Consider the following 17,230-nt stretch of genomic DNA (forward strand, 5'->3'; position numbering starts at 1 on the left):
GATGCATCCTAATCGATGGAATCGATGCCCCTCTGGAAACATTGTGTGCACATTCCTATGAAATTATCCCATAGGTGATTCCATGGGTGGGATTGACAGATTACTGCACAGAATACTACCAGTTTACTAGACGTATTACTTCTGGTTTCTGTGTCTCTATAAATCTCTCTAGAAGTTAAGGCTGTGGGAGAGGGACAAAATGATGCAGTTAATTCTTAATTGAATCGAGACAACACTTTCCCCAAGTGGGATAAGCTGTGTATGGCTAAGGAAAATGTGCAACACCTGCTGAATCTCAGTCTCCAAGAACAACTTTGGGAATCTCTGCACATTCCTGTTAAAAGCCACACTTCACATACAGTATCTTTACTATCACTTTTATTATTTTTTGCTATATTACTATTGATATGTGGACACTGAATACATGTTTTTTTGGTCTAAATGTATAAATTTAACCGCATAGCATGCCATCCAATCACTTCCCTTTAGATAAGATCTAAATTATTAGTCATATACAATTTTTTGTATTAGGAATTTGTCTTTTCGCATATCCCAGCTTGCTCTCCGTGAGACACACAGACAGGGAGAGAAGCTGGGGGTCAGAGCGCAGGGTCAGCCACTTATACAGCACTTTTGGAGCAGTTGGAGTTAAGGGCCTTGCTCAGGGGCCCAACAGAGTAGGATTCCTCTGTCAGCCACGGGATTTGAACCAGCAACAGGTGCAGATCCTCAGCCACAGAGCCACCTTTACTGCACTACCTCAAGACCTGCTAGGTCATATATCTTTCTTGCTTGTTGCCACATCTTGAGCTGTTTTTAATCACTTCCTAGACACATTTACCATTTTTCATGATTCATCTCCTGTAGATCCTCACACAAAAAAAAATCTTCTCACTTCCTTGAACTCCCTCATATCCTCTGTGAGGTGTATGCATCTTCATTCACACAGTCAGATAGGAATAAATATATATATATAAATCTACTCTGAATTGGCATGAAAGTTTGAGAAGAAAATGAATTTGGAAATATGAAATGTAGCTTTATTATATTCAGGCTTCTCTGTAATTTTACATTCTGAAGCTGTACGCTCAGTTTCAGAGGGTACAAAAACAGAGACAGACACAAGCTCAAAAACATACCTGCATACCTGACCAAGCCAACATATCCTGTTTTAATTACTGTGCAGTTTGACAGTCGAACTTTAATAGAGGCCAAACGTCAGGGAAAAGGACATTTTTGATATTGTTCATACAGCTTCCTGTTTGTGTCCTATTACAATCATGGCACTATCTGAACTCTTTAAGAAGTGATATGATTTGTTTGTGATCTTTAAGAAAGTTTTACCCAGTAGCAATGACAGTTTCTGTATTTATAAATACATATATATAGTTATAAGCCAGTTTCTGTTGACCACAAGGACAGGTCACATACAACATACAACATTCTAAGGCAGATTTAGGTTGCAACAAATGCAAAAATATGCTTTTTAAACACACATCAAATTTGATTGGCTCATGGGGAGAAGGCTGATGTATTTTTATGTATAAACTTATTTGTAACAATGTTGATTATTATTTTTTGTTGTTGTTGTTGTTGTTGTATTTAGCTGAAGCTGTTGTCCAAAGCCACTTATGCTTGTGCCAGCGTATCGTTCTATTATATATGTATAATATTTATGTAACGTCTACATACAAAGCAACGATATTTTATTAAGACAAAAATCAGTCATTAAAAGTACTCTACATTATTTTAAATTCACTGAAGTTGTTCATTATTAAATACAACAGCACATGTTGAGTTGTGATTACACGCCGCAACGCTAGATGGCGCTGTGGAATGGAGACAGGGGCTCTTAAACGTCAGCGCTGTCCCCAAATGTAACGGGCGCGCGATTTTCAAGTTTGAAAACAAGAAGGCAAGATGGAGGAGCGGGAGTGCCGCTCGGAAGTGTCTGCGGAGTTTTCAGAAGTTGAACATGTCGCTAAAAGTTGGATGCTGGACTTTGTAATTGGTTCTTTGTGTCATCATTTCAGACACGACAAGTACAAGGAATTCAACCAGTCGCTGAGTGTTTTAGAAGGTATGTGTTAGTGTTAATAGCTCCGTTGATGTTGCTGTTAAAATTTGTTATGGTGCCAGGAACGGCTATTTATCTGAAGGCAGGAAGCCTTCCTACGCTTTTTTGCAGATCAGATACGATGACAGCTGTAAAGTAGTTTCTGAGAAAAACTGCTCTGCAGTTATGCGTTTAAGCATTAAGCGGAGCTGCCAGTGCAGATAACAGTACCCGGTGATCACAGTACATCTTTTTCTCCAGTGTGAGAATGTTGCAACGTTATTGGTCTTATTTTCAGTTTTAAGATTTTCTGCAAATACGTTTCAGAAAATATCAAAGTTTTATCAAAGCAACTTTCATAAATGACTTTCCGGCTGTTCAAATGGACTGGAAGGTGAAATGTGTCAATAAATTTTTAGGCTCAAATTGTTAGGCGCTACATTTTGAGCTACCCTACTCTCTGGTGTCTTAATTCGCCATGTTTACACTCTAGAGTCTAGACCATTGGAGTGCTTATACCTAACATACAGTACTGGATTCACATCTGCATCTGCTCTGCCTTTTGTTGGAAGAAAACGTAAAACTCTGATCTTATCTTTTAAAGAAGTCTGTCCAAATGTGCGATAGTCAGCCTGTTATAGCAGTTCAAGCAATCAGAATGACCCTGGTGTGTTTTAATGTAGCATAATGCTTTTTAAAGGTGGACTCGAAGAAATGGTGATATTACCACAGCAACATGATTCATGCAATTTAAATTCTCAACTATGCTCGATTGCTCTAAGATGTACCAGCTGTACTTTTTATCCCTAATTTGAGTGTTACCCTTGTGTATTTCTAGCTTTAATTCCGGGATTTGGTCAGTTCAAGTCTTATCAGAAGAAGATGATTAACATCTGTTTTGTCCTGTCCAGGATTGTGAATGGGAAAAAAACAAGTAGGTACCGAACTTCTCCACCTGGGGGGTGGGTGGAAATGGGTAGCACAAAAGCACACGGGGAACTGGATTAAAACAAACACGCATCTCATCTGCCTGCTGCCAGACCACAGCCAGAACAGTTCTGGATGGTAACTTTGCTCAGCTTTCTTCTGTCCTGTGGAAAGAGTAGTTTGAATCTGGCCACATTAAGTAAAGTTAAGGTTGCTCGCTTCACGCTATTTGTAGAAAGTGCTGGGTTTCTCATTTTTGATTAGTGGGCTGTTTGAATTCTAGTTAGATGTCGGTGCAAAAAGTTTTAAAAAATTAAATGACAAGGTTCTGCATTACACTATGCAGTAATAGACAAAAACAATTCAAACCAAGGCCTAAATAGGAATATAAATAAACCAGAGAATGGGAAAATGTAATGATATAACCTTTTCCTAATCTTTGCTTTTTCCCAGTAAAAGCTACAGTATCCCAGGAACCCAGGATGCAGAGTAGGAGTACAACGTTTCACAGGACACCAGTCCAATGCAGGCCTTACTCACACACATTGATGTTTGGATAGACTGGCTAGCCTAGCCAGCATGTCTTTGGTAGTTGGAAGGAAACTGTGCTTACCATGAAGTCATGTTGACGTGTCAAGTAGCACCTTAATTAAACAAATGGAATGATCAAGAATGCAAACTGTTTTTAGTATGATTAAGTGTCAGCACTATGTAAATCATTCCCAAGTATTTCAGATTCATTCCTGGTTCGTGGACATGAAAAGGCGCGAGGGATTAAAGTTGTCTTAAAACTGATTTTGATGTTTTTTTTAATAAACCACAGGTCTCCAGTACGAAGAAGATGCACGAATTACACCTTTAATGTCTGCTTCCCACATTTGGAATGTAATAGAACAAGAGATTGAGCAAAAGACACTATATGAAGATATCAAAAGGTTACTGTTTGTTCAGGTGAGTATTCCTTTTAAGTTTTTACTTCAATAGCAACTGATTGATCGGAACTAGTGTCATTAAAATATTGATTTCATATTTGGTCTTTTTAACATGAATCGCAAGGGGAATTCATTTGTCTTTGTACTAGCTTTCTAAAGAATGTAGCTAATATTTATCACTCAATTGTTCTGTATAACATTATGGAGGTTGTATATATCTTCACCACTTATAATATGTTTGTTCTCTATTTACTTTGCACATAGCCTATATTATTTCCAGGGCTGCTGTCTGCATCTGCACAAAATGAACAATGAGCTGTATCCTACATAATTGAGCATCGTCTGTCAAAGAACAAAAAGCAAAGAAAGTTGCAGGAATCCTAATATTAGCTAATCTTACAGTACGAATGCATTACCATTATTACAGGAAATGGATTAATGACTAATTTGTGGTTTCTTTCTTAGTCTGTAGCAGTTTGTTTGCAAAGTGGACAACATCAAAAGGCATCATGGGTTCTTGAGAGGCTGACAGAAACCACTGAAGTGCCGCAGGTAGGGGGTTTGTGTAGGGTACTTTCTGGATAGTACTTGGTAATATTGGAAATTGCATTTAAATTATAGAATAGGTTCAAGCCCTATGCTGTTAATAGTATTTATTTGTTGAGTAGCCGAAACCTAAGGATTCAAGGGACTGTAAGTGGGGAAAAAAGGATGAATCCAATTTAAGAAATGCTTTAGCAATAGTTGATTTTTTTACTTTACTGTAGAACAAGAATTCTTCTTTACTGTGAAATCATTCTAATGTATTCTGGAGATCCCGTTGTGTGTGTGAAAGTTCTCTTAAATTAGAAATTGTACAAACTACATTTACTTGGATATCATCAGCTCCCACGCTCCCACTTACAGACACTTACTTGGCGTTGAGCATAGCCAGTGCAGATAAATATTACACAGAAACAGGCTGCCCTCTTTTGTACTTGAACTCCTACACTTTTTATGTAAAAAATCTTTCTCAACACTTGTAGAAAATAAAAACAAGACTAAGCTGCTTAGCAGTGCAGTTTTACAGTTCTAAGCTAAGTCTTACAATGACAAAAAAGAAATCTGTAGTAAAATGTTTGAAGACAATTTTGGTGTTTTTGCCACACACTTACACATGTACATATTTTTTCAGATGTTATTATGACATTTCAGTACTATGAAGCATGAGAATTGTTATTTCAAATAACCAAAGCCAACTTTGAAATTATGAAGAAGTGATACAAAGAAAGGTTTCAAAACCTCTGCCTGATGCAGAGTGTTTGTTCCATATTGAGTGCTTGCATCACATTCCACTAGTCAGTCTGGGTGACACCCAGCACAGAGCCTGCGGTCTGGCAGGAGAGAAGTGTGTGATACAGTTCACCGCGTCTTGCTTAGTGTGTTGTTTGCTATTGTGTGCACTCTTACATCTTGTGTAAGAAATGTGTGGTTTAGACTTCATCATGGACCCTAAAGGTGTTAAGAAAATGAAAACTGTAAGTGTGTGTGTTATATCACAAAAAGAAAATGAAGTGGTTACTGTACTTGGGTATGATTAATGATGCCTAACTAGGTAAGCTATTATTATTAACAGTATAAATGTTTTTCTTTTGTCATTTTTTAGTGAAGAAAGTAAAAGTAGGGGGGACATTTTTGGGTTCCGGAACAGATTGTAATTTTTCCCCATAAGAAATAATGGAAGTAGGTTTTTCTTTTCACTAATTTTCGCTATTCTAAAGGGTTTCTGAGAGCACTTTACATTCTTAAAAGAGGTATGGGTGTATTTGCTTTTATCTACGAACAGTATTGTCACATTTAAATCTTAACCTATGCATAAGCTTCTTCTCAGTTATTGGTCCCTCAGCCTCAACTGTGCAATGGTGAACATGCATTGTAATAAAGGTTAGAGTAACAAATACCACGTTATCAAATACATTGATCTAATCTAATAATTTAAGGACCTGACCTAATAATTTGAGGTCATGTTAAATGTTTGTCTCCTTCAAGATACATTATAATTACCCAATAGTTGGTTCTTCTTTTCATCCCTTTAATGGGAGCAATGTCTTTAGGTTTCCAGCGGATCATCTTACTGTAGTTGGTGCTTATAATTTCACAGTGCCTTATACGTTATTGATAATGCCTTTAAAACTGAAACCAGCAGATATTTTTGAACTACCCAGTCGTATTGTTGAAGCTGATATCCTGATTTCTATCAAGACGGGCCTAGGGGAGGTTCTTGGATCAATTTTTATTAGCACCCATATCACAGCAGGTGGGTCGAATAGCCTCCTCGATTTTAATCTTTCTGTTATTTAATACCCACATCAAGTGTTCAGTCTGCTACTGCAGTTTACTGTTGATGCCAAGCTGGCCTTGCTGAACCTGTCCTAGCAGTACTTGAACTGGTGAATACCACAGACACCCAGGCACAGTGTGCCTGATCCTCATCCGCAAACAAGACTACTTCATTATTATTTAGATGTATAAGTCTGTTTAATAAATAAATAGACCTGAAGGGATGTTAAATCATCTTTCAATGAGTTTATAAATTAAGGGAAACAGACATTTTTAAAAAATAATTCAGTTTGTCTGATTGACGTGAATATTTAACACTCATAAATGAAGAGGCATGAAGTCTCAAGGGTCCTGATGAATATACTGTACTAAGATGGTTTCAGACTCAAGATCTATATGATTTTTTATACATTTGTTTCCTTCTACAGAACCTAAGAATGAAACTTTCCATGATTGTGAACAAGAAGGATGCATATCATCAATTTCTCTTGAACTTCAGTTTTGACGTTTTGTTGGAGAAAATCAAGATATTACTTGATTCCTTTCAAAAAGACTATCTGTCTGATTTCCTACTAAAGGTATGTTACACCACTTTTGTTCCCTGAGGAGTTCAAATTGGTACAGATTAAATGCAAAATATTCCCATATTTTCTAATTCAGTCGTGTTTAAATAACCATCATATCAAAATTGTTTGCATAACCAGGCAATTTGTGATGATGGTGTAGAACTAATGAAAGACAAGTAATTAACATGAGACACAAGTAAAGAATGAAAGACGAGTAATCAAATTTCAGGGCAACAGTGGCAAAAAGAGAAATGTACCTCATTCAGATATTTTTTACATCCACTTTGGCAGGCTACCTCAACACAAACGCTGGTATCAACACAAACGCTGGTATCAGTATCGGCTTCAGTGGGCTAATGTGCCCTTTTCTGGTTAATCAAGAATTTGTGTCAGGGAATCAGTGGCATAAACAAGACATAAATTATTAGTTTTCATTAAGTAGAAAGTGGAAATATTTTTTTAGATACTTTTTGTAAGAATTAGAATTTAGGAGTCCTGTATGAAGTGAGCATTAAAATGCAGTTCTTGCAGCTGCTGTAGTATTCTGCATTGTTTATGGAATGTTTGGACAAGCTCTGTAGATTTGAATGTGTGCTTCATCTGAAGGCAGCATCAAAGGTTGTAGAGGCCAGCAAGGAAAAAGGAGTGGAAGAGGAAACGACTGAAATTCAGGAGTCTGGAACAGCAGCCCCAAATGAGGCACAATTGCAAAGGTATAGCTTACTCTAAAGAGATATGCAGCAGGTTCTTATTGAGGTTACCTTTAATGTTTATGCTGCTTCATTATACCACACAGATTGATGTACTTGAATGTGGAATAAAGTGATTATTGTTGGCAAAATAAACTTTAGGTCATCAGAAAATGCACTTGGTGAAATATGAACTTTTTTCAAACGGTCTTTGATGGCTCTCCCAACTTTCACGCTAACCTGCCATTTGTTCCTCAAATGTGATTTACTACTTCTTGGAGAGACACTTAACATTTCATTTCATAACAAATAGTTACTCTTAGTGAAGATGGAAGGCACTTAAATGTGCTGTCTGGATCGAGATTTTGAGTAAAATTGTAAAAAGTATAATAAGCCAGTTTTTTTAAAGATTATGTTTAAATTCACATATACTCTTAATATTGAATCTAATTTTTTATTATAACCTTGCTATAATAAGGCGCGAAGTGGTATAAACCTCTTTTTACTGCATTTGAGATGCATAATCCCTTAAATGGAAGATTTTAAATATATATTGCATTGTTTAAATGCAGGTGAAATATGTTAATTTGTTCTTCAGTGATGGACCTTTTCAACAAGAAGGGGTTGACGCTGGGCCAAAAATCACAGATGTAAACTAGTAAGGGAGAAATATTTTTGAAAACTGTTTTAATGCATGTAATGTTTGTAGATCAAGAGCCATCTAGAAATCCATCATCATGGCCACTTGAATCCCTTTATGAGCATGTCTTACTTCCACTAGCAGTAAGGCCAGTAGGCCAAATTAATAGCTGCTTGGAAGCTGGCTGTGCAAAGTTGTCGAAAATGTTGGAAAAATGTTCAAATTATTACATAAGTCTAGATCTCTTATGTAATATTTTTCATTTTGATAGCTTTTCTTCTTATGTAGAATATTTGTTAATTTTCTTAGCAGTAATGGAAATGTGTTCAGCTTGACACCCTCTGCTTCTCTGTTGGCAAAAAAGACATTCAGGTATGTATTCCTTTGATTTCTGTCCTGTTATTTTGATGGCCTTTTGATGAATAAAACATTCTCTGGAAACCAAGTGTTAGTTTCTTTTAAAACACTCAAACACTCAATCAATTTGTGACACTGCAGGAGTGTATTTTAAGAAATAAGCAGGATCATCTGGAAAATAAGAATTGTGCCCCCCCAGAGCTTTTAAGCAAAATCATTTTTGTAAGCATTAAATTCCCTCTTCCATCATCTTCAAATAGTTTTATAGACCATAAGCTTTGATCTGTCGGAGGCTAATGCTTTAGACATTGAAATATTCAAATATGGATGATGATGTTTGTGAAGATAACCTCAGGCATTTTGTAATAAACATAACAGGTTCATCAAATCAAGCTAAAGTTTGTATCTTTTTAATATCAGCATGTTTTCTTAAAGACTGATCTTAAAAGTGGGTGCCTAGTCACCGCTAACACTACATTAGAATTGCCTGTTTCACTCTGGTCCAGACTCAATCACGCCTCTGACTCACTTAGCAGTCACAAACCCTTTATTAGATGTCTAGTCCAGTAGGTGATGCACCCCCATTCTCCAGCACGGGCTTTATCGTTTTTGACTTGTAGGTGAGTCTAAATTTGGTTTTAATTGAAGGTCTGGATTCTCATTGACTAGTAGTGCCTTTCTTTTTGTTTGTTTTTCTTATAAGAAAGGTTGCAAACAAGAAGATGCCATTTGGTCAATCTTGGTGTTTTGGGTGCTTGTCAGTATGTTCCTTTTGGAATTCCATCAATCATATCAACAGTAGTTGGACCTGTAGACTTATTTTGATAGGTGTACAGTACATCCTTTGTCCCCATTGCCTGCATTTTGGCTTAACTTACACTACATTTACACACTGTTATTTAAACACTGGATTTAATTGAATGCAGTTTCATGATTGGTTTCTTAAATGCCGTTTGTCATTTATTTTAGTAAGTTCAAACCACATGAAGTGACGTTTTTAAATTGTGAAACTGTGATATAATAAATGTAATTAAAATAATGTCAGATTTTTTTCCTTCCACATGGACTAAAGGCTAAAGAATGCTTTCATATGTACCCATGATAATGCACATTGTCAGGTAGCTTGTGGGGATCAACATAATGTTTAAGCGTCTTTATTTTTCTATAGAATCTTTTTTCTAGATGACCTAATGGGCTGTACAATTTATAGACCTCAGGCTTATTTCATACAATCATTCCACATTTTTTTAAAGTGGAGTAATTGATGTTTTACTATATTAGCTTTAGGGTTTTGTAGGTCAAAATGCCATCAAGACACATTGTAGAGCCCATTTACAGAACTGGCGTGGCACAAAAAAATAGCATATAAAATGATTTGAGATGAAAGTGCTATTTTATGGTGATAGAGAGGGGTAACCTTGGAAATTAAACTCTTGAATGTCAGATTTGTAATTTTTGTAGAATAGTAATTTTCAGGTAAAGCAAATGTCATCGAATAGCTTAACATATACATAAAAGCAAACCTTGAGATCTCCCACGAAGTTGGTATTAAGCCAGTGGAAAGAGCAGACATTAACTCGTGGGTGTCTATATAAATTCAAGGAAATACTGTAACCGTTTTCATCAGATTCTTTGTGACTGCAATAATTTACGTTTTAGTACAGTGTTGTCTCCAAGATACTGTAGATTTCAAGTGTGAACTATTTTCTTTTACTTTATCGTCCCAAATGGGACGTTTGCTTTGTAGGCATGTGAAAGACATAACACATACACAATTAATTTAACACAATATGCACCCATTAACAAATAAGACACATAGTATATGATGAGAAACAATAAGTTTATGTAAATATAATATACAGTCAATTGTCCAAAATGAGCAGGTTTATTGCTAGGGGAATAAAAGCTGACCTACTTCTATTGCTGTTGAACCTAGGCAGTCCAAATCAGTGGCTAAATGGAGGGAGGTTAAAGGGGTGGTCACGACAGACAATAATTACACTGACCTTCTGCACTGTTTGCTTAACATACAGTGCCTATAGAAAGTCTACACCCCCCTTGGTCTTATCTCTGGGGGGGTTGAATACTTATGCATTCAATTATTTTCTGTTTTTTAGTTTTAATTAATTGAGTAAAATGTCTGGATTTTTTTTTTAATGTGACATTATAGAGTATTTTGTGTTGGTGAATGGCAACAATTCTCAGTTAAATACATCATGGTTCCATGCTGTAACACAATAAAATGTGAAAAGGTCTAAGGGGGGTGTAGACTTGGTATAGGCGCTGTAGTTGTCGTGCACTGCTAATTTTGCTGTCTGCCTTCACAATCCTGCTCAGTCTGTTTTATTACGTCCGTTGAGATTACCAAATCAGGCTAACACAGAAAATGTGAGGACAGATTTCAATGAAGGTTCTGTAGAGTGAAATTCATTGTTGTAGTATGCGTGTTAAAAGAACAGAGTTTATCACTATTGGCTCTTCTTGCATATGGCATTCGAGTTTTCCTCAAAAGTAAGTTTATAATCAACAGCTGTGCCACGATATTTGTAAAAATAAAGATTTTTAAAAGATAAAGATATTTAGCTTTAGCATGTTTGAAGTTGCATGTGTCATCATGTATGGCTGACATACTCATCTTAACCCTTATTAGTCTTTTAGATTTTAATTTCCTGATTTATTCCAGCTTTCATAGAGTCCAACATGAAGCAACATTTTGCATCTTGAAGTCAGCAGCAACTGCAGCAGCAAGCAAAGCAATTTCAGAACTGTACATGTAGAACTATTTAGTCTTTTTGAGCCACTAGGTGGCAGGTTTTTCCACTAGGTGGCAGGTAAAAGGCGTTGCTGTACAGTTGATGAGAATATTAAGTGGTTTTAATTTAGCAGTTTTTGAAAATTAAATGCCAGTCTGAATGTTTCAAATGAATGTTTAAAAATTAAACATTCATTGATAGTAGAAGTGTAGCACTGTTACCTTCAATTTCAAGGTGAACTATTTTATTTTATCAGATGTTAAATGCAGTACATTTGTATTTAGAATGTGTGAAAATCCATTTTAATCATACCAGGTTATATTTTGTAACTTTCCAATAACAGTGGGATATATTACTAAACAGATTTTTTAAAAACAACTTGTATGTGCTTTCTTTTGCCATCTTCCTATAATTAGTTCTCTAGTAAGACACTCTTAATGAAATACTTTAAATACAAGTTTTGAAGACATAATTTTAAAGATTTTGTATCTTTCTGAATGACAAACCTCTACACACACCTTAAACAAAGTCAGTTTACACCTTCCATGCTATTACTTGTGATCTGAATCAATGAAACAGCATGGTTTCCTTTAGTGTTTTCTTGGTCTTCATGTTCCCAAGCCTGCACTTTTCTGTAGAACATATAATTTCTGCAACACTGCTTACTCAAGTCTTTTCTCAGCAGGTAGCTTTATAGTCTCTGCCGCAACTCTGTCTGAAGAAGTCCTCCCCATAATTTGAACAAATGACGTTGAGCACAGGAGTTGAAATTGCAATTTCACTGAAAGCAAAGTTTCAAATTGCTTAAGTGAATCACTTTAAAATTGAAAAGGTCTTAGAAAAAGGCCAGTGGACCGTGTAAACACGCTATTAACAATTACTTTGATCAAATGTCACCTCTGCTTTGGTTAGGTCTGTATGTTGTACAATAGCTTTGATGGCAGTTATTTTGATTTTTTTACAGGCCCAGAAGGAAACTCTTTTCTGTGCAAAACATCGAACATTGGAAGCCGAAAAGTTCCAGAAAATCTTTTCTCGTCTGTCGGAGAAATTACAGCATCAGAGGCTAGTATTGTCATGTTTACATTTAACTGAAGATGCTGAAGGCCTTCTGTGAAGTGCAGTAGTTCACAGCCCTGGTTCTCTTTTCTCTACTAGGTTTGTGGCAGCCAAAGTCTTAATCCCAGAAAGATAGATTTTGATTTTATATCATAGGTGTTTTTTTTAGTTTTCTTTCAAATATTAAAGAGCGATATGGTGTTTGTCTTTAAAGGGGAACTGCAACACTATTTTTATATTTTGGAGTAAATAGAACTGGCATTAATGAGTGTATTTCGAAACCACAGTCACAAATATTTTAATCCAATAGAAATATCGCTCTCGACTTCGAGACGTGTCTGTTGCACAACCTGTACTTATTTGCTCAAGTATCACATTACATTGGTCATTACAGTGAACAGTGAGCAGGAAGGGCCACCTCATGTCACAGTTCTCCTGCACTCTCGCCCATGGCGAGACCAGTGGTTTGCAATAAAATGGAAACCATACAGTACTTTCACAAAGGCCACGATTTTGTGCTTAATTTGGAATTTGTAAATTTTGCCATACCATCAATTTATTTTATCTGAGCAATTGGGACTGTAGTTCCCCATTAATATAAACTATATTCCAATTCTTGATTTTCAAGACTGCCCTCATTAAGGTGCCATTTTAAAAGTAAATACCTGGATGTTAGGAAAAGGAAAACACTATCATTGTGTGCCTGATAGTGTTATTACTGCCTTTGTCTGTTCATCGTGAATTTATAATCTGTTAAGAGGATTTCAGTGCAACGTAATGGAGCAAATTCTTAATTAAAATGTCAAGGGGAAACTACATAAAGTCTTTATTCCATTGTTCTTGATAGTATACTTTATAATATACTTTAACTGGGTAGTTTTGGATATCAAAAGCTTTGTGTTACACACACCCTGCTTTCTTTAAACGCAGTTTACTCTGCGGTACACTGCCCCCTGCCTGGGGCAGCCAGGAGGTGCGGGGCGTGTGTCAAGATCTCTGGGGCCTAGGCTCACAGGCTCTCAGACCCCGAGTCTCTGTCCTGAATCATCTTCTCCAAGACCATTACAAGGTCCCTCACATCACGGAGCCTTTCGCTCGTGGATTCCAGGGCTCGACGAGCTTCACCCACATGCTCATCCCGTTCGAGGAGTAGTGGGAGGCCCTCGACCCGGTTCAAAAAGGGCGCTGCCTCTAAAAGATATAACTCAGGACAGCATTACATCATAAGGTCTCTTTTTTTCACGGAAGACAGTGGAATTAACTGATTTTTCCAGTGTGTTTTTGAAGGATCCCAAAACACTTATTAAATCAGTGAACAATACATCTTCCTTGCAAATCTGTATTGAATTATACAGACTAATTTTATTGTTTTATTTTTTGTCTTGTCACAGGAACACGGTTATCCTTTGATTTTACAAAAAGGAAAACCTCAGAATTAAAAAAGAAAAGAGTAAAGAGGGTAAGTTTTTGTCATTCTTTGTTTTTTACATTTTGTCCCATTTTTTGCCTCAAACGTTTTAATTCAGATGTTACATGATATTTTTAAGTCATCAGTAAGTTGGTAGAATATAGGGGTGCCCTAGTACTCTCTTTATAACTGTGGTGATTCTTTAGCAACACCACCAAGTTGTTTATACTGTATGGAATGAATATTAACTTAGAGAAAAGTTTTTTCTAGTCAAATCTATTGTGACTTGGAAAAAGTTCAATGGGATTGATTCCGCATGTCAAGAAAAAGTACCGTCTGTTTAATGTTAAAAGCTAATAGCACAAGAATTTCCAGCTTAATTTAAAGGGAACATGCCAATGGTAGTAATGCTATGGATTCGAGGTATTGAAGTAAAGTAATTAGCCTGCAAAGTTTCTATGGAATGACTTACTTGGGTCCTCCATAAAACAAACATTAACATATCATTCAGTGTGGATTTGGCCTTAGAATAGAAATGGTCTTAGAGCCAGAGAGAATTTCTCATTTTTTAGCGATACTGTTATTGCAATGAAATGTAATGCAGTGCAGAAGGAATGTTACAGTAGGTTACAAATAAGAGGAGGTCTTTTGGCAAATCTAGCCTGTTTGGTAGTTAGTAGTTAATTGAACCAAGAATTTAATCCAGCCATTTCTTGAAAGATGCCAGAGTATCACCTTCAACAACGTGGCTGGGCAACTATTTTCCTTATTCCCTCAACCCTTTGTGTAGGGAAGCACCTCCTGTTATCATTTTCTGAATGCATTCCTTGTGTGATCTGGTTCTCGTTTCACTGTGGTTGACTTTAAATTGTGAATATATTTCATTTTTTTTCTTCCCTAAAGCACTGGACCTTTGAGGAAAACCAGGCGCTAAAAGCAGGGGTGAGACGTTATGGAGAAGGAAATTGGGCTAAAATACTGAAGCATTTCGAGTTTAATAATCGTACTGGTGTCATGTTAAAGGACAGGTGGAGAACCATGAAGAAATTGTATCTGGTCTCTGAAAACAATTCTTCTGAAGACTGACAGAGCTGTGAAAGCATTGTACAGAGCTTGCATAAAAAGCATTGTAATATATTACCTAGTATAAGGATTAAGATCCTCTTGTAAATAGTCGTTTAAATTGATTAAATAAATTTTTGACAATGTAAGTGTTGTTAGTGCTCTGTTTTGTGTGATTCCTGCCTTTCCTTTATAATAGGCTGCACTGTTCTTTTTTGCATGAGATCTGCAGACCAGACCAATCCTCACAGCCTTCACTGGGGAATGGATTTCCTTAAATGTTTTTGCAGTGATAGCTTGTGGATAACTCCTGCATGCAAAGGGGAGTTCATGTCTGGTAACTGGCCAGTCCGTGGGAGAGTCATGATCCTGAAGCGCTTTTTGCCTCACTGCAAAAACGTAACCATCTTTCAAAACATACTGTGCACTTTGTCCAACCTGGCGAGTAATATATATACTGACTGGTAATTGATACAGTGTATTTATGAGATAGGCAGACATACTCTGACACAAGATTCAGAGGATCCACTACAGCAGGGGGAACTTGTGGAGAAGCAACTGCGTTAGCCGCAATATGAATGGTGAGAAATGAGTATCAGTCCCCATTCAGTTATTTATCACACAAAAACTTCTATGTCCATGTGGACAAGGGTTCTGAAGCTCTCTTTTAAAATATATATGTATAACTAAATTGTTCTGTTTCTCATGTTATAGTGAGCCAGCAAGATACTACCTTATTTTTGTATAAGTTGTACACATCTTCATCCATAAGTTTAAAGTTGCTGTTTGTCATTATATTGCAGGAAACTATACTGACTTTTGTAACAGGAGAACACAAAGTCTGTTCCTGAAACCGTTCTCTGGTACCAAGTATTCAGGTGCTAAAAAGTAATAAATACACAATGAAAATTTGGAAACAAAGAAACAATTTTGGCCTACAACAGGACGGGCAAAACTCTGACTGATGTTCTCCTGTTTCCCCCCTCTCTCTCTCTTGCCATCTCCCTTTCAACAAAGGTGCATTTTGTGGATAAACACTGGAATGCTCTCATACAGAGGGTCACCCTAGTGATGCCCATCCTGGATGTCAAAGAGTTATGAATATGGAGATGTACATCATCAAAGTACCAGTAACCCCCCAGGATCAGATGAGCCCTGTAATGTCTGCTGGTTTAATGGGAAAGAACAGGCTCCTTGAGCTTTTGACAGAGTAGCAGCCCTATTTGATGGCAGAACTGCAAGCTCTGTAAAACCATCTCCATTCTCAGAGGTCTTTTGTTAACCCCCTTTCACAGAGCCATAGTCCAGGGATGACGACATCTGTTTAACAACCTCTTATGTCAGTTTCAGCCATGTATTTTTAATGATCAAAAAGCACAATAACTGAAATAATGCCCAAGTTTTACTTCTTGATTGTCCTGGATGTTCCTAAAAAAATATTTTTTAGACATACTGTATACTTTTTTTTTTACGACAGTTAAAGACTTTCATAGGCTGAACCTTGTGTTTTTTTACAGAAGTCTATTTTTGTACGGGGGGATGAACTCAGTCTACATGAATGTCAGACATCGATTGTTTACAATTTTTATGACTTTATGGAGTTAAATGTACTTATCTGGTGGCTGTACAGACCATGAATATAGATAAACTGACATTCTGTAGTACCTGCCACCTTGTAGCCTGAGCCCTTCAGATTTAAGCAAGGCTGGCCATGATCAGTGCTGGGGATTGGAAACAAGGAAGGTGGTGGTGGTGGACCAGCAGGTGCTGCTCTTTACTCTGCACCAGAAATTCCAGCAAGTTCCTGCTCTGCTCCTTTCAAAATTCATGCAGTACTGATACAGGCAGAATCAAATAATCCTTTTTTTAAAAACTCACCCAGTGAGGTTGCCAAATTTGATAAAGATTTGATTAGGAAGAAGTGATTTTAACAAGTAATGGTTCAAAATAAAAGATATCTGAACCTGCCCGGGAGGCCTGGAATGCTGAATAACCTAAAAACCTCATTCATCAGTCCAAACTCTTTCCATTAGCTCATTATGGCCAACATTGTTTCTTTACCTGGAGTCAGATTTTGGAAGTAGCTGCTGAAGCAGACCAATAAGGCTTGTGTGCTGTTGTATTTATGTTTGTGTATTTCACATGTGCCAGGTTTCTGTTCAGCATTTTCAAAACTACAATGTACAGTACACTTGAAGTTCAGTTCTTATACTGAGGTTAAATTAGTGAGAGGTGTATTTATGGCTTTTGTTGTTTTATTGAAGAAACAGTTTACATGTAAAATATGCATACAACGCTCAACTTTTTTCTTCCATTTTTTCTTTTAGTTTACAATTACACTTTTTAGGACTATTTACATTGTTCCAGCAGAGAAGGGAATTTAAATACAGAAATATACAGTATTTACTCTCTCAGTTCTAAATTATTTTTTAGTTATTACAGAAAAACAACAACAAAAAGGG

At 36.7% G+C, this 17,230-nt stretch overlaps 1 protein-coding gene across 4 annotated transcripts; it reads left to right on the forward strand.

The window, feature by feature from the left end:
• The first annotated feature begins 1,895 nt into the window (after nt 1-1,895).
• terf1 (telomeric repeat binding factor (NIMA-interacting) 1) lies at nt 1,896-14,917 on the forward strand. Of its 4 annotated transcripts, none has more exons than XM_015353397.2 (11): nt 1,896-2,080; nt 2,895-2,990; nt 3,807-3,934; nt 4,381-4,467; nt 6,663-6,812; nt 7,407-7,513; nt 8,088-8,147; nt 8,439-8,501; nt 12,204-12,304; nt 13,690-13,757; nt 14,610-14,917. In XM_015353397.2, exons 1-11 carry the CDS (start codon nt 1,921-1,923, stop codon nt 14,790-14,792), a joined length of 1,203 nt encoding a protein of 400 aa, XP_015208883.2. In that variant the 5' UTR covers nt 1,896-1,920; the 3' UTR covers nt 14,793-14,917. The 4 variants fall into 4 exon arrangements, with proteins under 4 accessions (XP_015208883.2, XP_015208884.2, XP_015208885.2 ...); XM_015353398.2 differs by having other exon boundaries at nt 8,442-8,501; XM_015353399.2 differs by lacking the exon at nt 8,088-8,147.
• Nucleotides 14,918-17,230: the final 2,313 nt, after the last annotated feature.

Source organism: Lepisosteus oculatus, chromosome 6, assembly GCF_040954835.1.
Source record: "Lepisosteus oculatus isolate fLepOcu1 chromosome 6, fLepOcu1.hap2, whole genome shotgun sequence".
NCBI classification, from domain to species: domain Eukaryota; kingdom Metazoa; phylum Chordata; class Actinopteri; order Semionotiformes; family Lepisosteidae; genus Lepisosteus; species Lepisosteus oculatus.